This window comes from Falco biarmicus, chromosome 4 (assembly GCF_023638135.1).
Source record: "Falco biarmicus isolate bFalBia1 chromosome 4, bFalBia1.pri, whole genome shotgun sequence".
Taxonomy (NCBI): Eukaryota; Metazoa; Chordata; class Aves; order Falconiformes; family Falconidae; genus Falco; species Falco biarmicus.
This window is the reverse complement of record NC_079291.1, coordinates 88884799-88910632: the sequence shown is the minus strand read 5'-3', so window position 1 is coordinate 88910632 and position 25834 is coordinate 88884799. Positions and strand designations below refer to the sequence as shown.

The 25834-nt window shown below is 54.3% G+C and overlaps 1 protein-coding gene across 1 annotated transcript in view; it reads right to left on the bottom strand.

The window, feature by feature from the left end:
- The window catches only part of PLXND1 (plexin D1), an 83838-nt gene extending 58887 nt beyond the window's left edge, over positions 1–24951 (bottom strand). Inside the window, exons 1-3 of the mRNA XM_056334774.1 lie at positions 23487–24951; positions 4257–4433; positions 1265–1396 (exon numbers count right to left, since the gene is read on the bottom strand). Of these exons, the coding sequence (XP_056190749.1) occupies positions 1265–1396; positions 4257–4433; positions 23487–24809 (1632 nt within the window). The 5' untranslated portion in view covers positions 24810–24951. The remainder of the gene's footprint in view (positions 1–1264; positions 1397–4256; positions 4434–23486) is intronic.
- Between the last annotated feature and the right edge of the window lie 883 nt (positions 24952–25834).

Genomic DNA, 25834 nt, shown 5'->3' with positions numbered 1-25834 from the left:
AGTGCTGAAGGCTATCTGGGTATTTACAAAATTACCAGAAAGCAACACCTCTCTGGAAACCTTGATTTGTAAAGAAATCAAAGTACCTCTGGGGACTTGCTCAGCGGGAGCAGTTGGAGGGAAAGCATGTGTCAGTTTGTGCTTTTGCCTCTGTCAATCTCTAAACATTTGGGAAGGAAAGCTGAGTCGTTTGGTACAGTGGTGACTGACAATGTGAGATGCTGGAGCCCTGAGCTTCCCACCAGGCGAGTGCACCCTGGACCATGGGCTCCTTGGCCTGACCCCTGCTTTACTCACAGAACTTCAGCACTCCCCAGCCCTGCAGTGCTCAGCATCCCTCCACCCCAGCCCTGCCGAGCTCCTGGGGAGATTCCCAGAATGCTAATTCCACCGAAGAGAAATTAACTCATTTGGTTTATTGAAAAAGAAACAGACAGAGGAGAGCATCACGAGTGCTGCACTGGCTGTTTGATCAAGCCTGAGTGAGGTGCACAGCCCAGCCTGGGAGCTGAGACGAGACAGTCTGAAACATCAGCTAAAGAGGCATCCCGGGAGGGTTCTGTGAAATGATAATGACCAATCTGCAGGGAATTAGGACTTGGAAAATATAAAAGCAACATATAACATTTGTGGTTGTGCATCTGTTTTGACAGATTAAAATGTAATTCAGGACAAACCACCAGCGCCTGGAGCACTCAGCTCTTGTCTTCCTCCTCTGCTCACATGATGGAGATGAGATTGTCTGTTTCTACCTGCTGCAGCATTCCTTCCCTATGCAGAGCCCCCCTCCCATCCAGCCCTTCTGCTGGCCAGGCTGAACAGAAACCTTCCCCAAGGACCACTTCTGACAGGCAGACCTCTTGTCTGTCTTTTTCCTAAAAGCCTCCTTAAAGTGTACCGTAGTTTTGGGGTTCCTATACAGGAACAGCCTCTGCTTATTCCTGCACTCCCGTAAGTGGGATGGGTTTCAGTATCTTTCACTCTCCTTTTTACCTGGCCACCACAAAGACAAGAAAGCCTGACAAGCTGATCTGCTGGGTGTGACCCCCACCCCACAGAGGAGAACGGACAGGCACAGGTAACCCCCTGGAAAGCCCCTGGACACCCCAGCCAAAGCTCTGAACCCCTTGGCTCTACCCATTAGCAGATTTTATTGCCCCAAAGCAAATTTTATCGTCCCTTCCTGCTCCCGGCTCAGTGCTTGAATGCCAAATCAAATGCACAATGCTCAAAGGACTATTTTGCTGAAGACTAAAGGTCTCACCTGATAGGAGGTCATCAGATAGAGGTAGGTGGAATCAGAAGGGTCGAACTGCATGATGGGGTGGACAGGCTCTCCATAAGCAACTGAAATGGATCTCCTGCTAATAACCTTCATGGTACTGTCCAGATTAATCTGTAGTGAGAAGAAGCCACTCGCTGAGACCATTTTTCAAACGCTATGGGGAGATGATTATTTTTCCCCAGTTATAAACAAGAATCAAAGTGGTATCTAATGGTGTTCCACATTTTCAAGCGCTGTAAGTCTCTACACAGTTTGCAGGCTGCACACACAAAGCTTTACTGCAAAGCCAGCTCTGTGCTACAGGCTGAGGCACTAAGTGGTCCAGAAAGCCCAGGCCGTGGCCAAGGAGCCCTGCTCGGTGATGAACAGCCCTCACAGCCCTTGGTCCCTCTGCTGAAAAGGCTACCTTGAAAACTTTGAGTCTAAGGCTCTACCCACTACACTGCTGTTTCTAGGTGGCCACAGCAGTGTTACTCTTGCTTTACTCTAATTTAAGTGGCACCAGCCTTCAGCCCTTGCCACATACATATGTGCACTTCTGTTCATATGGCATTTCCAGAGCTTAATGAAAAAACAGTGAAAATCAGCAACAGGACTGTACAATATGGCATCCCCTGCTCCTCGCATATTTGAAAAATAAGTGTTGTCACTCCCAGCCAAAACAGCTTTTATCCCTGCTAACTGCAGAAGACCATGGCAGCTGCCACAAGAAAGCCGAATCCTACCTTGCCTCATGAATCACCAGCTGAAGCACTGGCAGTGATGGAAGAGGCTGCAAAGCATCAGCCTGCCTTTCAGATCTCAGAATGTCTTGGCATTTGACTTGAAGACTCAGCAAATTAAATGTGGCATTGCTGAGAGGAAGTAACAATAGGGCTACCCAATTCTGCGTGACAGTCACTTTTCAGCTTAAAACAGAAAGGGAGCAAGGAAAATTCCCACCTCCTTACTAGCAAAGAAGGGCAATAATTGTAAGGACCAAGCGTGCCTCTGCTCTCTCAAGTCTGCATTAATTAATTAACATAGGATTAATTAATTCTTACACTAGAGCAGCACTGACACGTCCTAGTAAGATAGCACCAGCTCAAAGCAGAGGGCTTCTCTCTCCTAAGAATGATATGCAAGCACTGCAAGCCACTGTGCAGGAAAAGAAAATTATAATTACCCCCATTTTAAAAGCTGGCTATCTAAAAGCTAAATAATTTGCCTGGGATCACCCAAGACGTCCATGAACTAAGTCCCAACACCCTCCACTTTAGCTTTGCGACCATCCCCTCTCCCTTCTTGCTGAGATTCGCTCTACGCTTAGCTGTTTCTAGGTGCCTGTCTCCAGGTCCCTCTGCCTACTGGGCTCATTTACCCTGTGCTCTCACTGGGCAGGCACTTTCTCTGGATCCCCATGAGCTGGGGGCCCATGGGGGAGAGCCCCCGCAGCAGCAAAGAGGGGAAGAGACCACCTGTCCCCTTGCTGCAGCAGGGTCAGGATGTGCCAGAGGACATGTGCTGCACCAGTGCTGTCAAGAGCAGAGTGGGCTGAAGTTCTGGGTAACTGTGTCTGCAGACTTCCAGACCTGGATACACAGGGACTGGCCAGAACAGACCCTTCTCACGACCCATCTCCTTCGAGGGCACTGCACCCCAGCACCCCTTGCCCAGGCCACCACTTTCCGAGTGCTGGTTTTCCTCTTAACGACTGGTGGACGAGGCACTGATAACTGCCCTCACGAAATGCCCGTCCGCAGCCTATCTGATTAATTTCCCATACCTACCCCTGGCAGCCACACTCGCTGCTGGCAGGAGCTGGTCGAGCACTATTTGTGCCCCTTTGCTGTCTTTTCTCAGGCAGAAAATCTGAATGATAACTCACACAAAGTATCTTGTATCCTGTGCCAAATAACAAGGAGCCCCAAAGGTAAAAAGGCTTCTGGTTATGCAGCTGTGTTGTAGAATTAGATTAGAGCTATCTGAGCAAATTATCCCAGCAAAGGGTAGCCAGGAGCCTCTCCCTAATGGAAGCACAGCAGATAAGGCTGCTTTCTCCAAGATGATAATGGAAGAAGAGCTGTTAATACTGTGTGAACAGGGGCTGCGCTGAGTGTGGCATGTGCCTCTGCAGCTTGGTGCACCTGGCCGGGCTGCCAGCTTCCTCCCACCCTCATCAGTTACCTGCCCCTGTGGGCAAAAATCAAAGCAGTGAGTTTCTTTGTGGTTGTTCCCACATTTTTTCCAGGAGCACTTGGACGCAAGGGAAGAGGCTGGATCAGTCTTCTTCTCTCCAAGCATTTTGATTCAATATTCCACATTATGCACACTCACCCCAGGCTGATGAGACAAATCAGGTACCAGCCTTCCAGGGCTTTTTTTCCCCCCTCTCCTCTAGGCACTTCTGATGCTGAGAGTGCACCAAACTGCTGTGGCTGGCTGGCATCAAAACTAACTTTGGCAAACTCCAAGCACCAAAGTTACTGAAACCTTGGCCTTGCACCTTGGCTCTGGAGCCAGGGTATTGCATTGCCTTTGGCACGTTATTTAAAAGATATTCCATCAGACGCATGGATTCACACCTGCTTCGGACTCAGCTGTGATGAAGCATCTCTTGGTGATTCCCCTGTGTACATGGAGCCTTCAAAAGCCATCAACTCAGAGGGAGAATTTATTAGAAGAGCCGTTAATAATTAAATGCTGCACAATAATGTTTCCAGGCGCAGGGTTCATCAAGAACATCCTGCTCACATGGCAGCCTTGAACAGTAATTAACGGCCACCAGTCGCTGGGCAGCATGTATCATTGCACAGATTACAGCGGCATCCAATTACTTCTTCATTGCCAAATGAAAGCAGGTGCTCAGACAAACCCGACAGCAGACGCTGTCCTCCATGCAAACCAGAGGTGCTGGAAGGGGAAGACCCACTGCCCTGCTCGGCCCCCCCAGCCCTGCCTCCCCGTGCTGGTGCTGCCGATCTCCACTTGCCTTCAGGAGTCCTCCGCTGGCGGTGCCCAGGAACACAACAGTGTAGTTATTGACGCTGGCCACTGCCACGGCGGTCAGGCCGCTGTAGGTGAACACGGGGGTGGCCGTGACGGGGTTCACGATGGCTAGCGGGTGCTGAAGGTGCGCGGCTCCACAGTCCAGCTGCTCTGGCTGCAGCTGCAGAGAGACACGCACATCAGTGGCGGCAGCAGACACGACAGCACCCCCTCACCCCCCCCCCCGCCATCACCACCTCGGGCTCAGCCTGGCCGAGCTGACGGCCCTGTTGCGCCCTGGGAAAGCTCCTCACTGCCGAGCCATGGAACAGGAAAGTGTAACTGGTTAATACAAGAGCGGAGAGCTGTAATAGAGCCTCCTTCATGCCTGCCAGACCTACCATCAGAGTCAAATCCAGACCGGACTTGGCTGGAGATGAGCTCTCGGTGGAGCTCTGCTATGGTGCTATGGCACAGGTGGGATCAGGGCAGCACCAGCGCTGCTGCTGGAGCCATCCTGGCGCAGGGTATCCCAGGATGGGGTCCCAGAGGTCCTGGCAGGCAGTCCTCCAGCTGAAGGCCCATTTACTGTAGCAGCACCCTCACCTCTACACAAAAATCTGGTGTGACGGTAAAAGGGGACAAGGGCTCTCCCTGTCTCCCTCTCCCAGCAAAGTGGTCAGAGGTTCCTTCTCCAGCACGATGCTGGAAGCCCCTCACTGCTGGGGGCTGCATGCAGGGAAGGCTTCTTAGCCCGCCAAAGATGAGCCCTCCCCAGCAGCCACCTGCCCTTGCAGAGGGCTGGTCCCAACACACCGCCCCAGTGCTGCGATGGGTCCCCTTCCCACGAGCTGGCACTCAGGATCGGCGCTCAGGAACGCACAGGGCCACACTCAGCTGTGACAGCTGCAAGCCCAGCAGCCATCTCCCACTCCTCTGTTCTCAAACAAAAGGTGAAGCAAAAAAGTTTCTCCAATAAAAGAACTCAAAATATTATTTCCATGCTAGTAAGTCAGGAAGTGACTAAGAGAGCCAAAGGGTGTGGGGGGGAAACTTGTTGGCGACTCTCAGGACTGTAAATCCTGGCTCTGATCTTGCTGCTACTGCAGTCAGCAGCAAAATTTCCATTGATCTTCCACTGGGATGGGATGTGATGGAGGAGCTACTGAGCAGGAGGAGGAGCTGCTAAGCAGGAGGAGGCACCGTGCTGCAGGACACAGAGGGAAGAGCCGCGGCTGCAAACCTCTGCCCAGAATGGCTGGAGCCAGCGACCCGTCCAGCCTCAGCCCACAGCCACTCACTGTGCCCTGGGGAGCAAGCACAGCTGTGCCCTGTGCCCAAGACCACAAGATGCTTGTTATCTGCCTACGGCTTCTGCTCTCAAGCTGTTCCTCGAAGCTCTGGGGGAGCAGGAACTGCCTTTGCTACAGAAAAATTGAGACAGCAGGACGGCAGGTGCTGCAGCTCAAGCAGGTGCCTGGCTCCAGCAGAACCACCCCAGTGAGTGGCACCGCCAGGGTTGGCCCCAGCAAGCAAGCTGCCCGGCACAAGGGCCAGCGACCAGGGGCACAGGGCCAGTATCAAGGCTCCCGTGTCAATTCATGATCAGGTGCCAAGGGGCAAAGGCAGGGTACAACTGTTAAGGACTCCTCACCTTGAGCCTTGTCCACAAGCATGCATTTGGCTCATCTGGCCCAAAGCAAGACAACAGACTTCACTATCCTGTGCTAAATTAATTAACACAGTTGCTGCGTGACAGCAGCATTTGAAAACAGGACCGATGCCTCATTCCTCTTGCCCTGTCGAGACACACCCAAGATTTATGACCGCTCTCACCCCCAATCCTCTGAGGATTTCCTTACAATTTCTGCTCAGACAATGTGGATGGATTCAACAATGTCTGAACATCACAACAGTCTCACTGCTGACAATTCACATCCTGCAGCAGCTTTTATGAAGTGCTGTGGGTGCAGCTGAAGTCGTTCAAGTGATGGGCATGTTTCAAGGGCCATTACCACATCATCTAAAGTGTCATTTCAGGCTCATCTTAAGAGAAGCTACAATTCTACCACTGCACCGTCACCCCTCTGGGGGCAGGGGCTGGCGCTGCGGGGCAGGTACAAAACTCTAGGCAAAGGACTGACGGTGGACTGCAGCCCACACCCCTAGAACTAAGCACATTTTACACCTTACAGAACTCAGCCATAACGTGGATATTCCTTCCAAAATAATCATCAGGAGTGCTAATTTAAGCAGAACAAATGCAAGGATTTGAGGCCATGCCTGTTAAGAAACTGGACCACGTGCTTCCAGTAGGCAAGAGAAGTTGACAACCAGCCTGTTCAGCAGTCCCTCCTCCCTGGGCTCAGTGTGCCGGGGCCTGTATTTTAATTCCGTTATTATCGTTATTATTTCATTAATGGAACCAAACTAAATCTTCAGCTCTCCCCTTTCTCCAGACGGTTTAGAAGATTAAGCAAATCTTCAGGCTTTGCAGCGAGAGCATGAGACCTGGGCAGGACCACCCCTCCACTCTGGCCCCAGTGTGGGATGCACCTCCCGCCTGGTGCCTGGCCACCGGTCTTGGGTTGGTGCCACAAGAGAACAACACATCCCTGGACAGAAACGGTGAAGAAACTTGTTCAAGCCCACAATGTATGTGAAGCAGCTGGGTTGTGTCTCCAGGAGCAAGGGACAACACCCCCCAACAGGGTTGGCAGACCCCCACCCCACACCCCAGGGCCAGTGACCGCTCTGCAGTGGCCGGGGCTGGCCCATGGAGTGGCAGCCAGTGTGGGGACTGCAGGACATGGCACTGCCACTCCTCCTCTTCGCATGGGAGAAGGCAGCAGCAAACCTTACCAGGCTGGGTGGAACTGCAATGCCAGCCCGCGCTCTGTCTCTTGCAGCAGCCGGTCGGCACTGGCCTCCCAAGTACCCGGTGCCATCACAGACCCACAGCACCCCCTGCACAACGGCACCCACAGCAGGCAATCCCCCCGTTCTGCGGATACCAGGCTCACACCCCTGCCCAGAGGGAGCGCGCCACTGAGACCATCCAGAGCTCGTTTCCCTGCTGCTGGAGCAGCACAAGCACACTGCCACCAATGGTAGACTGGGTCCTCTCCATGAAACCACCCTGACCTCAGGCCCCTGCGCCCCAGCAGACACCAGACCTTGCGTCCACTGCTGCCGCTGGGCGCATCAGATGTGCAGTAACAAAGACTGGTTTGAAAAACTTCCTCTGCTGAAGCAGGTGCCAAGCAGGAGGCAACACACTCAGAGCTGCAGCCCAGTTCACATGGGACCGAGACGAAAGGATCAAGTGTTGTGGATGCAAGTGACTTGTTGCTAAAGGCATTTTGCAGTTTTACAGAATTTCATTTTATTAAAAAATAAAATTGCAGCCCAAATTCTTAAGCGTGTGTGCTCCCCACCACCCCGCAGCGGGGCAACATACCTTTTTAAAACCATACAGAGGAAACAGCAGGCCGTTTACCTTTCTGATTTAATGGTCCCTTCCATTCACAGCCAGACCTTTAAAGATGCACTTGGGTTTACTTATTTGTCTTGGGGATGATTATCTCTAGCCCCTCCTCATTACTCTTTACCATATTAATCATTTGAAGCTCACAAGGCTCCTTCCTGCTGGGAAACTGAGGCACAGAGGAACCTCAGGACACCCGGGAGCCTGAGGGATGCTCAGGACCTCGCCCCCACAGCAGCTGCCCACAGAGCCAGTACCGGCATTTGTCTGCCAGCAGCTTCACCACCCCCCAGCCCAAAGGACACAGCCCTTTCTTCTCACAGGTGGCCAAAATCACGGGAAGTTCCTTATCTGCTCCCCTGCCCGCTTATAAATCACACATTTCAGAGCTAATATCAGCGCAAAGTGTTTTCCACGGTAAACAGGATATTGTAACGCAGGCCAAGCTTTATTTTGGCCCCACACATCCTTCCTCCGAAACACCTTTCTTTACATGACATCAGCTCTTCCAACAGACGGGCAGGAGGAGACATACGGTGTTTCCCTCTCTCAGGTCCCAGCATGGGGTGACACACTGTGCTGCTGCTGTCTGTATGCCACAGCACCAAGGGGACATCTTAACTCTGTCACGTTACAGTAAACAGGATACGATGAAGTCACATCCTTCTGCAGGCACCAGGCAATCACTGCAGCTGGGGAAACCGCACTTAAAGGTTGGGCTAAAAGGCTTTCACCATGCAGAATGGGTTAAATCTCACTCAGTCTTAAATCAAACTGCCCTACCCTGAAGCAGACAAAGCACAAAAGTTTTCTTCCAAATCTGATCCCCTTCTATCACCTGCATTTTAAAACAACCCCATGGTCATTTTCTATACTGCCACCATTCTTCTTGCTACGCGCCCCGGATACCCAGTAACCCATGGGCACCTCTAGGTTCGAATCCTTCTGCACCCAAAACATTTGACTCTGCCACTTTGCCCCGGGTGCAAGCTGGAGACAACCCACAGCCAGCACCAGCCCAGCAGCGCCGCTCTCACCCTGCGCACTTGCGAGGAGGGCATACTCAGTATTTCTTCAAATTTCACACGTGATATAAATTAGTTCAAACCAAGGAGCCACATCTAAGAGGAGGGTTACTCAGATTAACCCCTGAGCGTGATTGCAAAAACAAAGCGGGACAGAGATAAAAGATTTCCAGCCACATCAGAGCTCAAGTTTCAGCTATTTTCACGGTGCAAGTTCAGTTCTTTATCCCAGGCCTAAAAGGAGCAGAAAAAGCGATTTCCCAGAATTTCCATTACAACTCCCCAGCCCTGGGCACTGCACCCCAGAGGCAGGCGTGCAGGATGTCCCTTCAGGAAGGAAGTCAGCTGGAAACAGAAGGAGGAAGAGGAGTGGTGAGACAGCACTCAGGAAAACCATGAAACGTACAGATTTCTGCATCCTGTGTTTGTGACTTTAAAAATAGTTCTTAAGCAAAGATGGAGTTTATTTCTGAATCAAAAGCAGGCTGCAGTTCAGAAAAAAAGCCCTGCAGCTTTTGCTTTCAGCCAGGCTTTTCTGACTCCACTGCAGCGGGTTGGAAAGCTTCGCCCAGCAGCAGTCAGTGGGAAGGGACTCCGGCCCCTTTCATGCATCCTATCAGAGTGGATTAAAGTGTCGGCTTCTAGCAGGCCTGGAGTCCTGGGAAAATGACACAGCCAGCATCCGATAATCCGCTCCAAACTTGTTGATTTGTGGGACTTAGCCATCGTCTTCATAGGCTCAAAATTTGGCAGTTGCTCCCACACAACTGACATTTTCAGGCCATTAAAGTCTGTGATAAAAGGGCTCTAGTTTTATCTCTCTCCTTCCTTAACATAAACCATTAGGCTTTTATTAACATTTAGGTATGACTCAGGGAAATCTCTGACTGCAGAGGGAATATGCAAAATAATTTGGATGCTGTCCAAAGAGAACAGCAGGACACGGACTTAAAAGTTGAACAGTAGGGAGAGGCTAAAAAACCAATGTGGAAATACTGCACAGACACCGTAGGGAAACGGGCAGAGAGATGGTGGCAAGCCAGCCCGGCTGCATTACGATAACATAAAGTACAAGCTCTTCTCTGTGTCAAGCAGAACCCAGACTGGCCACGCAACCCCTCCCAGGCAGAGCCCATTCATCCCGGAGCCCCCCACCCCCTGTGCTGCCAGCAGTTTGTACACACAATCACGCGTTTATCTGCTGGAGCGTCGCAACCAGAGCTGTCAAAACCAGGCTTTTTGGGATGCCTGGAAGAAAATGTCATCCTCAGAAGAGGACTCTACTGTTAAGGCACTTGAGACGTAAGCAGTCTCTAATTGTAGTGCTGCTGTAAGGGCAGCCATTATAAGAGAGCCTCTCTAACTTCCCATCCTATTTCTTTGGCAACAGGAGGCAAATCAACGTGCACTCTTGGCCAGTCGAGGCACTCGGGCTGAGAACCTCTGATAAAATGAATCTTGCTGAATTTTTCTCGAGAATCATCCACACTAAGCAATCAGCACCCCCACAGCACAGCAGATGTCTTAAAAAAAAAAAAGCTTAAAATGAGATTTGCACCCTGGTTTCACTGTTTGCTTAGACTACAAGTTTCTTGAGCAAGGCAGCGGTGATTTTGCAGCGTTTCGCACGTTTGCACAGTGTCAACCTGGTTCACAGTGCTCTGCAAGCCAGCAGTGTGACACCAGTACCAGGCTGCCCAAACACCCATCTGACTGCTCTTAGGAGCCACCTGGACCATGTCCTGCCTGCAGGGAGCCCTGGCCCCAGCTCCATCAAGCCACCAGCTTTTCCAGCCAGATGGCATTGAGACATGGCAGCAGACAGTGCCCCAGGGGGTAAATCAGCACTGCCCAAGTAATGCCAGGGGCCTGTCCACATCTGCAGGACCTGCCCAGATGCTCCCCTGAGCACAAGAGCCACGCGGCAGCAGCCCTTGGGACCCCTCCTGCAGACCTGTGTGTTGGGTCGTTCCCTGGGAGACCAAAACGATCCACATGCAGCCCTGCATGCCTCGCCCCGGCACAGACAACACCTGGGACAACTATTGCCTCCAGCCCCAAACTGGGAAAGTCAATGTCTTGCTGAAGAGGAGTAATTGCTAATGAAAAACTACCACCAGCTTCCCTCTGTCAAAAGCGCCAGGAAGCACCACTTCCCGGCCAAACGCGCGTCCGCCACACCACAGCCAGCGGCACCAGCAGCAGAGCTGCATCGGCCGCTTGGAGAGAAAAATGACCATGTCAGCGCACCCGCTCCTCCCTCCACCGCAGACAAATGCCACCCCATGCCGGAAAGCATTCCTTTGGCTTCTGCTGAGCTCCTGATGCCTGGCAGTTTTTCAGCTTCTTATCTTAATTTTTATTTTAGAGGAAAGCTTTTTTCCCCCCCATCTTATAAAACTCATTCTTCCCTCTCTCTACTCTCAACTTCAACCCTTTTCTTTCCTGCCAGCTCCTAACATTCACTCTCGGCAGTTTCACATGGGACATGCACCTGATTAAAACGACTGAAGAATTCAGGCTTGTGTCCCTTGTGTGAAGGCAGCAGAGCAAGCTGGGAAGGATGCTCAGCAAGCACAGGACCGGCAGCCGTTGGGGAAGGCAGGGCGCAGCAAGCACTCTGCAGGCAAGCGGTTCTCTTGGACTCTGCATCTCCTTAGACCTGTTCTGTGCTGCGCAAGAATTACTTGGGAACCCGCACAATCAGAGGCACAAGATGCCTGGCAGCCCCGGGTGCCCATGTCACTTGTCCTGCCCTTCACCACTTTCTGAGTTTTTGGTAATGGTCGAGGTGCTTGCCCGTTGGAAGGTGACGGGCTTGGCAGACCGTGTGCCTGAAGCCAGACTCGGGACCAGAGCTGACCCGACAGGCTGAGCCCACCAGCCCCCCTGAAAGCAAAGGAGAAACCGTTTTAGGCGAGTCTGCAAAGAGACAGGCCTGCAGCGAGCTCAAGGCCAAGCCTGGGTCTGGCCCAACCATTGCATCTAAGTGGCAGCAGCCACATTTGCTCCTGCCGTGACCGCAGACCTCAAACCACCAGAGGTGAGGGGGTTGGAAATGCCGCAAGATGCTCCCAGCACTGTCTCTCATCTCAGAGGGCAAATGACAAGCTCTGGCTGCTGTTCCAGCAGTGGCAACCCTCACATACACCTGCTCGGCTGCTGCCTGCAAGAACCCGCCTCGGAGGGAAGATGCAGGTGAGCCCAAAGGCTGGGACAGGACCAGGGAAGAGGTGGGCTGTAGGCAAAGCCAGTCAGCCTGCTTACAGTGAGGCCAAAGCCTGACAACCGCTGGGACAAGCGCAGACTTCCTGCGGCCATCCAGCCTCTGCTGCATCACTGCAGGTGCAGGAGGAAAGGACAGGGGGTGTCTACAATGTGAGCCCTCCTTGGGGTGTTAGGGAGGATGTAAGAGCCCTGAGGAGTCCCCAGAGGCTCCAGTCTCAGCTCCAGTGGTGGCACTGAGGCCGGACGCGTGCAGCTAGACAGTGTGATCACCCCCTTGGTCTCCTCTGCCGCATCCTCCAGCAGGAACTGGCTAGACTTGTGGCCATCCACCACCCCAGCAGCCCCAGCCCCATCGTGCTGACCCTGAGGCTGAACAACTGGTAAAGAACACTGAGGGCAATGTGGACAGGAGCCTGGCAGGACCTGCTCTGCACACCCATCCCCTGGGACACCTCCGGCCAGCCCAGGCAGTCCAAGCACGGGTCTCCTTCCTTGCTCCACACGAGCCGGGGGTCTGGCACACACCGGTACTTCATGCTGCAGGGAGCTGAAGCAGCACATGCAACTGCACGGGGAGCTCATAAAAAAGTAGCACTCTTTTAACTGAAATTACACATCCTTCATGCCACCAGGAAGACCAGTCAAGCTTATTATGTTAGCTTTCATCCTGCATTAAATACAATACTTCAGATTATACAATCAAATCCCTCAGGAATGGGCAAGCAGAGGGATTAACGAACAACAGGCTCCAAAGGGGTTGTCATAGCCAAAATAACATGCATTTAAGCAGCAAGAGTTTGTATGTCCTTTAAATTCCCCCCTGTTGGAAACATGGCTCCTCTGCCCCGCTCCCCAGGGACAAGGAGCAGAGCAGATCAGACAAGCGTGCCTTGTCCCAAGGACACCCACACCGCTCTCAAAGCCAAACTAACATGTCACCCTCAAAACTGTTTGCAGTAAGACAGCTGATTTATTCAGGCTGTATTTTCTTAGCTGCTCTTCCCTTGGGAGAGCCCCCCTTTCCACCACTCAAGCTGTGTTTCTCATTTATGTTGAGCTTTGGCTTCAGCAACCAATCTCAAACTATTCAAACTCCTTCTCACAGGGAGGAGAGTCCTGGGTGAACTGTGAGTTCGGTTCCTCAGTCTTTGGGGGTTATTTTTTTACTATTGCTACTACTAACACTTAGCACTTTACATGCTCTGAAGGCATATCTGTGTGACTCAGGGCTGAAAAAATCATCCATTAAAGTAACAACTTCTTACCTAACACAACTGGTCTTTTGCATGTGTCAGTTCAAATCTGCATTTAGCAACAGTTTATAGGAAATGTTTTCCTGTATCTTCCTCATTACCTCTGCCAAAATCATTTAAGCTCAGATATAACGAGCAGAACTCTATTTTTATGCATCCTCAGTAAAACCTGCCCCTGAACGGTAGCGCTGCCCCACACCGCCATGCCGCAGAGGCATCCTCCACGGGTACCACTGTGCGCTTCGCCTGCTCAGCAGCCTTGGCACCGGCGTCCAGAAACAAAACAACACTGCTTGCTCCAGCACCCAGCCAGCTGCGGTAGCTTGGCATGGCAAGGTTGAAAAAAGCCTTTTTGCTCATTAACCAAGCACTCCAAATGCAGAAGTAACCAAGGCATAAAGATATGGTCTACGGCAGATGCACTGCTTCCCCAGCTCACAGCTGTACCCTTCCTACACCCTTAACACACGAGACAGAGACCTCCACCCTCATTTTCGGGACTGAGAAAATTCAGGTAAACAGGTTAAAAGGATGGTTATGGGAAGTGTGAAGAATTAAGGCCCTCTAACCTGCGGCCAGCCCCTGGACTCACAGAGACACAGCCTCCTCTCACAGGCGGCGCTTGTATGAAGCCGAAGACATTCTCCAGACACCTCACTGAAAGCACTGTGCCTGTTGACTTTCCAGTATTGCATCTCTCCCCACCTGTCCCTCCCAGCTAGGAAATTAGAATCAGCAGAATAATTTCAAAGTGTGTTAAAAATCAGTGGTCCTACTGGATTCAGCAACTGAGCACCTCTCTTCCTTGGTTGATGTATGGAAGGCTTTCCTTTTCTCTACCATTTTTTATCTTGTCTTCAAGATTTACAGGTGCTTCCAAAACTGTTTGGAAAGATCCACTGAGCTCTGTAGCTTGCCATGACAGCAAATCTCAGCAAAAAATGACACTACAGTTAGCAGATCCCAGGAATATAACACTGCAACCCCAGCTCTTCCCTGAAACTTTAAACCTTTCTTCAGCAGCTTATTTGACAGTGGCCAAGGAGCATTTCCAGTCAGGGAGCCCCAGTGTGCTGAGAGGCCAGCGCTCTCCTGGCAGGGGGAATCCCAGGAGGAATGCATGGGAACACCCATCCCAGCCTTCTGCTGTGTGGCTCACCCCAGGGATGCGCGCGATTCAAACCAAATGAAAAAGTGCGGGGAAGAAATCATCTGCATCAGTTGCTCTCCAGACATGGATATCTGTCCCCTCAAGCAGAGATTCAGCCACAATTTCCTTCCCACATAATGACCTGCCACACTGATTGCTGAAAGCCCAACCAGAGCCCACTCCTTGCAAGAGCCAGCTCCCAGATTTGGGTCCACCACTCTCCGAAGAACAGCATGCAGCAGCACGCCAGTCCTGGTGCCTTGGTACCGCTTGCAGTTCCTGTCTGGATCCACGAAATGTACTGAAGGATGGCAGGGACTCACGCATCTAACTTGGAAAATGCTATTTTATTTTACATTAAAACCCCCTCATCTTTCACATCTCCTCTTCTTCATCAACTGCTATCATTGTACTGCAAACATTTCCCAACTATTCCTAAAAAGTTCACTCTACACACAACTGTTTTCTAGAACATGCCAGGTTTTCAATGGCCCCTTTTAATTAGGCAATCCACCAGCGATGGCTTTTGGCCACTAGCAACTCAGAACCCACTGAATGTTGGCAGCAGTCAGCAGACGGTGGGATACAAATCTAATAGCTGAAGGGCTTTGCTCCAGAAGGGAGCAGTACGAAGCAGCAAAATACTTTAAACAGAGATGAGACAAAAACGGGAGAACAAGTTCCAAATTTCCTTCAAATAATAGAGGTACATATCTGCAAAATCCAGACTTTCAGGCATCTTTGCTTCTGGGTTAGAATGAAAATATTTGTATTCCAGCACCACTATGCGATGCATAAGCCACAGACATCTTGTCAGAGCAATGATGACCCTCCAGTGGTTCAGATTCAAAAAATGGGCAGCCTTGCTCCCACAGCTGGTCCTGCCTGGCCAGGCTGCTGCTGCTTCCCGCTGTCGGTGGCACAGCAGCTGGCACAGGTTTGGTGGCTGCAGATCCAAACACAAGTCTGCAGCTTCACCGAGACCTGAGACTCAAATTGTGCTTTGCGCCCTGGACTCAACCAGCCTCACCAGGAGCCCTGAGCTCGCTCTGGGTCTCGCAGCTCTTGTGGCCCCGCTCACCCATGCAGCAGCACCCTTGGGAGCAAGGCAAAAAACTCAGGGACTGCCACTCTGGCCAGGCCACCTTCAGAGGAGGGCACAGCAGAATGACAGTCCCAGTATGGAAAAAGCCTGGAGATCCAAGTTAACTCCTGTCCCACTGCCCACTGAAGAAACACCCCAAGCCAACACACGCCCTGTCCCACCCACCCCTCACCTGCAAAAGCTGTGCTTATCTGTAATTCACTCCCTTCAAACATCAATGCATCCTGAACTGGAGGGAGGCACAGGGGCTGGCAACAGCAGATCAGCTCTGCTCACACCACAGGCCATCACTGCTGCACCACGGTTGCTGCAGGATGCCACGGCCCCTGTGGCCATCCTGGTCCCAGTCTCAGCACAGATCTGTGTGAGGAGCCAGTGTACGCTCCCCACACTGGACAAGCCCCACTGACACTCAGTGGGTAACGAGGCCAAATCATCTCACAGGCTTTGATACCAGCCGCGCTCATCAGTGTGCCACAACTAACAGGGGCTCATCCAGGCTCTGTTTGATCGGGGCCTTCTCGGGAGTGAGCTGTCCCACGCCCCCGCCAGCCCCACTCTGCCGGAGTGGCAGCTGCCAGCAGAGCTGCTATCCAGATGTTAGAAATTAGTACTGCTCCCTCTGCTCAAAAATGTCAATAAATTCTACCAGTCTCCCAAAGTGGGAGATTGCCATCGACAGCCTGCCACCTCCTCCACTTGCTGCAACGTGTTAGAGCCAACTTGAAAAGAAAATATGGACTTGCAGTCACTTCTTTAACAACCCAACAAGAAAACAAAACAATAAAGAAATAGAAAAGCAAAGTGGATCCCTCCTGCAGCTGCAGGGGTTGGCTCACCCCGCCTGCTGCGCCATGCCCATGCCGGCTATGTTGCTGGGGGGACGGTGGCACTGCAGCACCCCAGCACTCAGGACCTCAATTCAAACCCTGACACAGCCACCCATCATCAATGACAAGGCATCGGCCAGGTGGCTCTGACCACCTACTTCCCCCTATGAAAAGTGGGCAGTAACGCTCCCCCAGCACGGACTGGTGCACTGTGCTGAGGCTGCGCAACGACAAACGGATCTGGGAGCGCACAGGGCTGCAGCCACACCACAGGCACAGCCCTGTCGCTCCTTGCACAAGGTGCACAGCATGGGCAGTCACGCCTCCGGGCATCAGCTGCATGCCCCGGGGCACGGAGCAGTTTCTTCCTCCCGGTCAAGAACGCTGACCCCTGTCCTTCACCTCCTTGGTGCAAACAAGCAGTCAGGTGCCTGCGCGTGCCATCCCTGTCACTGAGGAGCTGCCAGCCACGACCGGCGACCCGTCGCACGTGCCACGCATGAGCCTGAGCCGGGAGGCACAGCCACGCTGCTGTAGGTAGTGCATGGTGGCACTCAGGTGGTTATAATTGATTGTTTCCAACAGCTGCTCGTTCTAGCTTGCCTAGGTGTTTGCATTCAATTACCATAGCCAGGGGCTCAGACCTATTATGTTTCCAACAACTTGCTGGAAGAGGTCATCAGGCCAGAATATCACAACAGTGCCATTGCCTGCGAGTTCGAATAGGCACCTGTTGGGATTTACAAGGTGTAGCGATGTGTTTTTACAGCATTCCCAGGCACCCATCCACATCTCTAGGTGCCTTATTCACGCCTCCAGGTGCCCGCAGCCCCACCAATCTTCTCTCTCAATCACTATAAAGTAGACTTTGAAAAATCAGAAAAGAGATGGCAAATTCCTTCATCTCCACCCACGGAGGACCCAGAGCCAAGCTAGGACCAGTCAGAGCTCCTAGCGAGCAGGCTCATGATCACACGTGGGAACCAAACACTTGCCCTGGAGAACACCTGGGGCTACACAGACAGGGTTGAGAACCCGTGAATGAAGAGACTGCTGTCGAGGTATGATCACCACCTCCATACAGTCATGTGAGCACCTCTCCGGAGTGCTCCAGTGTCCTCCCAGCTGTGATGTACCTTCCACACGCAACACTGGACTTGGCCAAAATGGTCCCTTCCCTGTTCCTCACCTAAACCACTATTTAGTTACAGGAAATGTAATGAGCTCAATGGATCAGTTAGTCTGAGTGCCAAGCTCCCAAGAAGGACAAGGTCTGCGCAGCTGGCTGTGGTTCCAGCTCTCCAGAAACCCGCGGAACAGCTCTGATCCCCCTCTGCCAAGGGACCTGGCATCAGCCAGCACCATGGTCCCAAGGCTCCATCTGCCACAGCCAGGAGCTGCTTTCTGTTCTCTCACCTAAAGCAGCGCAACTCCTGGCTTCCAGGCAAAGAAAATTCTGCCACCCCAACCGAATTTCCCTTTGCAATTTGGGATCTGTTTGAGCTTCACATGCAAAGCAGGGGTGGGCCCCAGGGCTCCCGGGTGGTGTGTTCCCACCACCCACCTTTGTCTTGGGGGCACAGACCCGCTCCCTGGGAGACTCCCCTGTGCCAGGGCTGCGCCAGGCCCCGGCAGCAGGAAAGCCCCCGGGCACAGGCAGCCCACAAAGCTGAGCCTGCCTTCCCAAGAAGGAAAAGATTCACACGGCTCCGGCTCTGCCTGTGAGTGCTTGGACTGCGAGCAGAAGGTCATACTTCCACAGAAATTCCCAAGGAAACATACCCAACAGTTGCCCACAGCTGGCTAATACCAGGTGAGAGACAGAGCCGGTACACAGTACTCGGGTCTGTGTCTGAAGTCTTGCAAAGCCCGGCAAAGCTCAGGCTGTGGCATGAACCTCTCATCTCGGGCATCTCGGGTCCTGCCAGCCCTTCCATGGGCAGACCGGCCCCTCACCACCCAGCCCTCGGACAGCGTGTTGGAGGGACACCAACTTCCCACTGCTTGTAAAACGACATCCAGAAGCAAAACAAATTACAGTGATATAACAGCACAGTGCAGCTTGGCAGTAACAGGGTATTTGCATTTTCAGGTGCGTGCTAGCAACTCCAAACACAACGCGTTCTGTGAAAAGCAGAAATTAAGCCTGATACAAGAACTCCTGCCTCGTTTTTAATGTAGAAATTAAGTGTAAATTCCCAGTTTCTTTTCTGTGGGTAATCCTCCGGATTTATTTGAGTAGATGTAAGGTTAGAGCACATTTATTTTCATGTTTGGAATTTCTAAATTAGTATAAACCAGCACTTCAAAGTAACTCAGCTCCTATAAAACCCAATCCCATGGAGATGCCACAGTCTATTTGGACAGTAAGTAGATGCTTTGTCATATTCCCACGTGTATATGAGGTTTTTTTTTCTTTGGGAACATTTTCTAACTGGTTTCAAACCACATTTCCATGCCCAGGCATACATATATACTGAGACTGTTTATACAGTCTAGCCAAGGAGTTCGTTTTATTTAACAACCCGCTATAGTAAAGCTCACTGGTGGGTGTCTCATCATTACACCACAAAACACTGTGCTCAATGAGCATGCAGGATCTGACACAAAGCCACAAGAGCCAGAAACTTGAGAATTAATGCTGAAACGCATCATTATCCCATGCCGTCGTGCCTATGTTTTCCAGCACAGAAAACAAACCGGATTTTCAGCCTTTTTTGAGTTGCAGACCCCGAAACATTTCCCAGGAGAGACACAGATCCCTGGCTAGCAAATCTAAGCCTAACAAATACAAGCCTGCTTTCCCCCATTACCTCTCTGGGAGTTTTTAGGAGAGCATGGGGCTCGGCGCAGAAACCACAGAAGACAAGGAGTCCAGCACAGCTGGGAGCGTGGGATGGGGTTACCAGCTCAGCTTTTCCTCAAGTGTGCTTGTTTGTCACGCAGTGCATTTTACTTTGTGTTAAACTCAGACCCCCAAGTCAGCCGCCACTTGGACACCCAGAGCGGGAAGGTTTGCAGAGATGCCTGGAAACCCACTCGCTTGCCCTTCTGCTGTGGCCACGTCCAGGAGAGCAGGGCTCGGACTGCCTGGCAGCCGTCCTCATTTCCCTGGCCAAAAAGACAGTTGCCAGCTGGAGGAGCACGAAGGTACCCGACCGTGTCTCCCTGCCTCAAACACCAGACTGAGAGACAGGGCAGTGGCGAGGGGATGCCATGGAGGCTTCACTCTGCTGAGACGTAGCGATGAGACAGCATATGGCCACCCGTGCCACAGGAATGGACGTACTTCTATTTTCAGTGGTGTTGAGGCGGGAGGTGCTGGGACACCCCACACAGCTCCTCTCGGGCCAGTGGGAAGCCAGGGTCAGGGTCTAACTAGCTCTGCTTTCGCAAGGGCTCTGGCATGCCACATCTGCGCCATGCTCCAGCCACACAGCCAGTGTGACCTTCAAGCCTACTGGGCAGCAATCCTGCTCGGGCAGAACAGTGCAAACATGAACTAAACCTACTCAGTGGCCTCAGGATTTGATAAGCTCTGTCAGTGCATCAAGCTGCAAATGATGTTAAAGACAGTCTGCTACAGACAGCTCATACTCCTCTTCTCTCCTGGGGTCTCAGGTCCAAATTCCACCCAGGCTTCGAGTGGGCAAAATGCAGCAGCGACTCTGTGCGAGTATTTCATTTTAACTGCATGCATTACAAAGATAGCCCAGTATTTGACACAAAATTCATTATAAAAAGCTATTTCTGTTGAGGGAAAGCAATCCTAGAGCTCACCCACTCACTCTGAGTACAAGAACCCAATCAAACTAAATCCTTCCCTAATACATCCTCCTTCCCCTAAGCTGCCGCTGCAAATTCACCTCCTTGGTAAATGACTTTACAGGAGGACTCACCGAGAACAACCAACCAGCCTCCACCCTTGACCCACACTATCCTCGTCTGCACATTTTCTCCACGTCTCACAAAGTCGTTAAGCATGTGTTTAATTGCAAGTTAGCTCCTCCATCAAAGCAGCAGGCCCGCTCCCGGGCCAAGCTGGTGACTCCCCATGCCCAGCCTGGGAGATGCAGGCTAAGGGGTCAGCGGGGCTCCCCTGCCAGCCACCAGAGACATGCAGTCCCCAGGTCCACCCATCCCCTCTCCGCAGCCCCCCACGTGGCCAGTCCCAGGCAGTCAGTGAGAGCTGAACAAGGAGCTCCCACCATGCCAGCCACAATTGCTGGAGAGCGCTCCCCTGCACAGGAACGAAGCCCCTCTGTGCAGTGCCAGCCTCCCATCAGACCTCTCCTCACGATGCTGAGGGGTAACGAGCCTGGCCCCTCATCGGTGAGCGCTGCTGCAGCAGTGCAGTGGGGACAGCCAAGGGATGGCCGATGTGCAGAGGGCCCGCTCCAAAACCCCATCACTGGCAGCAGAGTGTTGCAGCTCCCCGGCTGAGTCACAGCCGAGTGCTGAAGAGGAGCATTCAATTAGACAGAAGAGCACACAAGGGTGCAATGATTTTCCTTTCACACCGCATTACACCTAACAGCCCATGCTCCATATTTGTAACAAGCCACTACCTCAGCCGAACGCGCGCTCAGAATGAATCAGGCCATCATTAGGTTTTCATTTTTTCTTCCAGAAGGAGCTTAAAACCCAACCACCTAGTCCACATGAAGAACTAATGAACCACACTTTTGATAATACCGAAGCACCTATCAGGCAAAAGAAAACCTGGAAACCCACTAACGTGGAGACTAACTAAGGTGGAGACGTGGAGCTCATAATGGGAAAGCAGCTAGATGCTGATCTGCTTTGCCAAACCAGCTGCTGCTTTAATACATTTTCCTGCTGCGTTCCCAGGGCTGGGACAAAATTATTAGAGTATTTCATTGTCTTGAAGGTGGAAATTGATGTTCGGTTTTTGCAGCACAAAGAAACACAGTATTACAACTCTTCTCTTGACACTGCCACTCTGGGACTTGAAAACAGCTTGTTAACTTGTTGGCAATTCTAATGATTAAGTAAAAGGCAAAAAATCATGAAAGGCTCTCCTTCTGACTGGTAGGAAGGCTTCCCAGCAGGCTTGGTCAGCGGTTTTAGAGGAATACGATTCAAGTAAATGGAAAGTGTAGAAATATTAGGCATGAACGAATATTAATGGTATGCTTCATTTATATCCTGCTGTACTTAACATCAAAGGATCTCAAAGCAGCTTTACAAATGCAATCTCATGCTATGTGTGAGTTAGGTTTCTGAATAATAGTAATAACTACAGGATCATGCGGCAAATCAGGAAACTGAGGCACTTAGGTTAAATGACTGGTTCAAGGTCAGCGACACAGCACTGTCAGTAGGGACTAAAACCCGATTTTCCCTATCCACACTATATAACCGCCAGCCATACCGCTGTCTCCACGTAAACAAATGTTTTCGCAGCCTGATCTCACCACAATGGTAAACATGGAGGGTTTCTGCTAACTTCTATGGAATCAGCGAGGCTCAGCGATTTCTGTCTTCCTCCTCTCAACCTCACACCCTCAATGCCTAACCCCTTCAAGAACACCGCCATCCTTCACAGGCTGCCTTTGTGGCATCAACTGACAACGTGCTCCTAGCCGCCTGCCTCACCGAATGCTCGGAAAGAAGTACCGCTACCAGGAGCACACTTTACAGCAGACAGCATCAGGGGCCAGACCCAAAGACGGAGTGAAATCTCATTCCTGCGCTGGGTGTCTTGGAATCACCAGGGAATTTGCTGTCCAAATACCTCACTGGATACTGTCCTTGATATTTTCAACATTATTAGAGGAGTGTTAGGCCATTATTACTTTCTTTACTGAGCAAAAGTCAGAAAAAACATTATCTTCCCAAGAGTCCTGGAGCACTGAGGAAGCTCAAGGGAAGCGGGTGTCTTTCTGCCTTCCAGTGACAGCTAGGCTGGCAAACTCTCTGAGCACCCTCCACAAGTCTCAGCCTCAATGCATCCTCCTGACCCACCTGGCAGAGACAGTTCAATCCTGCTAGGGGCTGAGGGGCTGATTCGCCGCTATGCTGAGCTTCAGCCACAGCCAACAAGCACTGTGGGTGCCTTCTCATCCTGTAAATAGGATTCCTGACTCCCAGTGACTCCCCTGAGAGCTGTGACCTTGCCAAGGCTTCATGACTGTGCTCCCAGCGTTTAAGACACCCAGTCTTTGTGGAATTAACTCAAAAGCCAGGACAACTACCACATTTCCCGGCTGTCAAGCAGCCTGTACTTTGCCACCAGGGAAAAACTATTCAACTTTGCTAAAGTAGGTCTATGAACCAGTGCATTAAGACTACATATTTTAACACAGCATGGAGATGCCACACTAAACACTCCGGTTACCATGGGAAACCTTTCTCTCCTTGCCACTGGCATTGCACAGGGAAGCCCAAGCCCAAACGCTCTATCTTACCTTGGAAATCACACAGATGTTTTTACGATCTTTGATGGAGCTGAGTTATGCATCCTTCCCAGAGGAAGGGAAAAATGCAGTCTTAAAGCAGTCCTTCTTTCTTTCTGCCTTTCCCAAGCATCACATATCTTCGGTGAGAGGGAAAACAGGCGTCTTTATCTGGCGTCAATATTTACAGCCGCTTGGTAGCAAACCGCGACCATGGCAAACTCCCCTGAAGGCGAGGAGACAAGGCAGCCTGTGCGCGGCCCCTGGCAGGGCCGGCCGGCCGCAGGACGGGACACGGGAAGGGTCGGGACGGCGCTGCGCCCTCCCCCCCCTCCCCCGCCGTGCGGGGCACCCACGGGGGAGCGAGGAGCTGCGCGCCCGCGAGCCGCCGGGAGAGGGGCGTGGGAAGAGCGGCGGACCCCAACAGACGGGGGGTCCCGTCCCGTCCCCCCCGACAAACACACTGCCCAGTGCGAGCCCCGCCGCAGGCTTTGGCTGCGGGGGGAAGCAGCCGGGACCCAACCGGCGCGGGACGCGGGGGAGAGAGCAGCGCACCCGCCCGCCCGCAGCGCCTGCGGCCACGGGACGCCCGAGCGAGGCGACGCGGCAGCAGCGGCGGGACGGGACGGGGCTGCCTCCCGCCGGCCACCGGCTCCCCGCGCCCGTCCTGCGCCGGGACGCCCCGTCCCCGCTCCCCGCCGCCAGGGCGCCGGCAGGTGCCCGCCGCCCGCCCGTACCTGTATGTTCCGCTTCTCGCAGGCCGGGCCGGTGCCCTGCACCACGCTGTCCAGCACGGTGACCATGCCGGCGGCCGGGCTGACGAAGCAGGAGTTGCGGGCGGCCCGGATCGTCTCCTCGATCTCGGCGAAGCGGAAGACGCAGAGCGCGGACTGCGGCCGCCCCCCGCCGCCGCCGGCCCCGGCCCGCTCGAAGACGCCGAAGAGCAGCTCCTCGGGGGGCGGCGAGGCCGGGCCGGGGACCGCGGGGCTGCGCCAGGCCGCCCGCGCCGGGAAGACGGAGACGAGGCGGGTGAAGGCGTCGGCGGCGCCGCCGCAGCGCAGCCCCAGCTGGATGTAGGACTCTGTCAGCTTCTTGGTCTCGCCGCTGCCGTTGAGGGTGGCCTCGGCCGCCTCGCCCAGGCAGATGCGGGCCAGCAGGCTGTGCGAGGGGCTCTCCTTGTCGCCCGCGTTGGCCTCGCTGTTGAGCGCCAGGTAAGCGTAGGGGCGGCGGGCGGGCGGCGCGGCCCCGCGCTGCAGGAAGGCGCGGACGAAGTTGAGCTTGTGCCGCGCCTTGGCGCCCTGCTTGATCTTGAAGATGTTGTCGTCGGAGGGATTGATGTCGAAGGTAAAGAGCTTGGCCAGGTCGCCGCGGGCGTTGAGGGCACGGATGGCGATCTCGGGCGTGTTCTCGAAGCGGTGGTCCTCCAGGCTGCGGTTGCGGGGGAAGAAGGGGCTGCCGAAGCCGGTGTAGGTGGCGGCCACCAGCAGCCGCGCGCCGCCGCCGCCGCGGCGCAGCACCAGCCCCACGGTGGAGGCGTTGGGGTGGTTGGCCGCCACGTTCAGCATGCTGGGGAAGACGGTGACCGGGTCGCTGCCGCCCGGCGGGAAGCGCACGGCCACGGCCGAGATGTTGGCCATGCTGCGCAGCTGGCAGAGGCCCTGGTAGATGGAGCCGCAGACGACGAGGACGCCCTGCTCGGGGTCGGGCTGCAGGATCTTGTTGTAGTTGTTGGTGAGCACCTTGGGGTGCTCGCAGGAGGCCTGCGGCAGCTGCGGCGCGTGGCACAGCGGGCTGTCTAGCACCGGCCCCACCGCCGCCTCCGCCTCCAGCGCCAGCTCACCCCCCGACAGCTGGAAGAGCCGGTTGACGGCCGCCAGGTAGACGCGGGACCCGGGGCCGTCCAGGGCGAAGTTGTTGGTGGGGGTGGGCGAAAGGAACTTGCGCTGCACCTCTAGGCCGGCGGCGCGGCCGGGCAGCAGCAGCAGCAGCGACGGCAGCAGCGGCAGCAGCAGCAGCGCGGGGGGCCGCAGCTCAGCGCCCGCCGCCGCCGCCGGAGCCATCCCGCCGCCCGCGCCGCCGCGCCGCAGAGTGCATGAGCCCGCCGAGCGGCGGGAGGGGCCGGGCCGCAGGGCCGCTTCCTGCGGAGGCAGCGCACCCGCCGCCGAGCGACGCCCGCGGGAAGTGGCGGCCGCGGCGGGTGCGCGGCGGGGGGCGGCGGGGCGCGCTCACGGCCGCGCCTCCCTCCCTCCGCCCGCCCCCGCCCCGCCCCGCTGGCAGTGCTCCCAGGTCCCGGTGCGGGCCCGTCATGTGAGCGGGATGAAGTTACCGACGTTCCCCGCGCCGCCGGCCGGCCGCGCACCGGGCGGTCCCGGGCAGGGCGGCGGCCCCCCGGCCTCGGGAGCGGCGGCTCCGGGCGCTCAGCCTTTCCCTACGCTGTCTCCGCGTTTTCGAGCGGAGCGGGCCGGGGTGGGGGAAGGCGGGGGAAGAATCGCTTTTCCCTGCTGCGGAACAGCGCGGCGAGCCGGAGCGGGCCGCCCCCGCCCCCCCGTGAGCCGGCCCCGGGGCAGGGACGCGGGGAAGCGGCGGTCGGGCTGGCCGGCGCCGCGGCAGGCGGCGCGTGGAGCAGTCAAATAGGCTAAGCACGTAATTGGGGGGGCTCCACCGGGGGGTCCCCCCACCTCCCCCGCAGCACGGACACCGCGCCGGGGGCTGCCGGGCCCGCCCCGCCCCATCCGAGCGGCCGCGCTCGCTGCGGGCTGCGCGCCTCAGGGGAGCGCGGGGGGGCGGCGGTGTCGGCGCAGCCCTGGGACCCTGCTGCCGCCCGCCCGGCGGGACAGCTCCCCGGGGAACGGGGCGGGGGCGAGGCGCGGGCTCCGCCCCCGGGGAAGCTCGGCTTGCCGAGAGCGGAGTTCCGAGTGGACCGTGCATCTCCTCTGCCCTCCAACGGGCTTTTTTTTAACTGTGGAGGAGAAAAAGCCACAGAGGAAGAAGTGATGATATTCCCAATATCCTGATGAGATTCCCGAATTCCACCCGCTGGAATCCACAGCGGGGGGAATGGCCCCGAAGCAGCACTGCCTCTGAC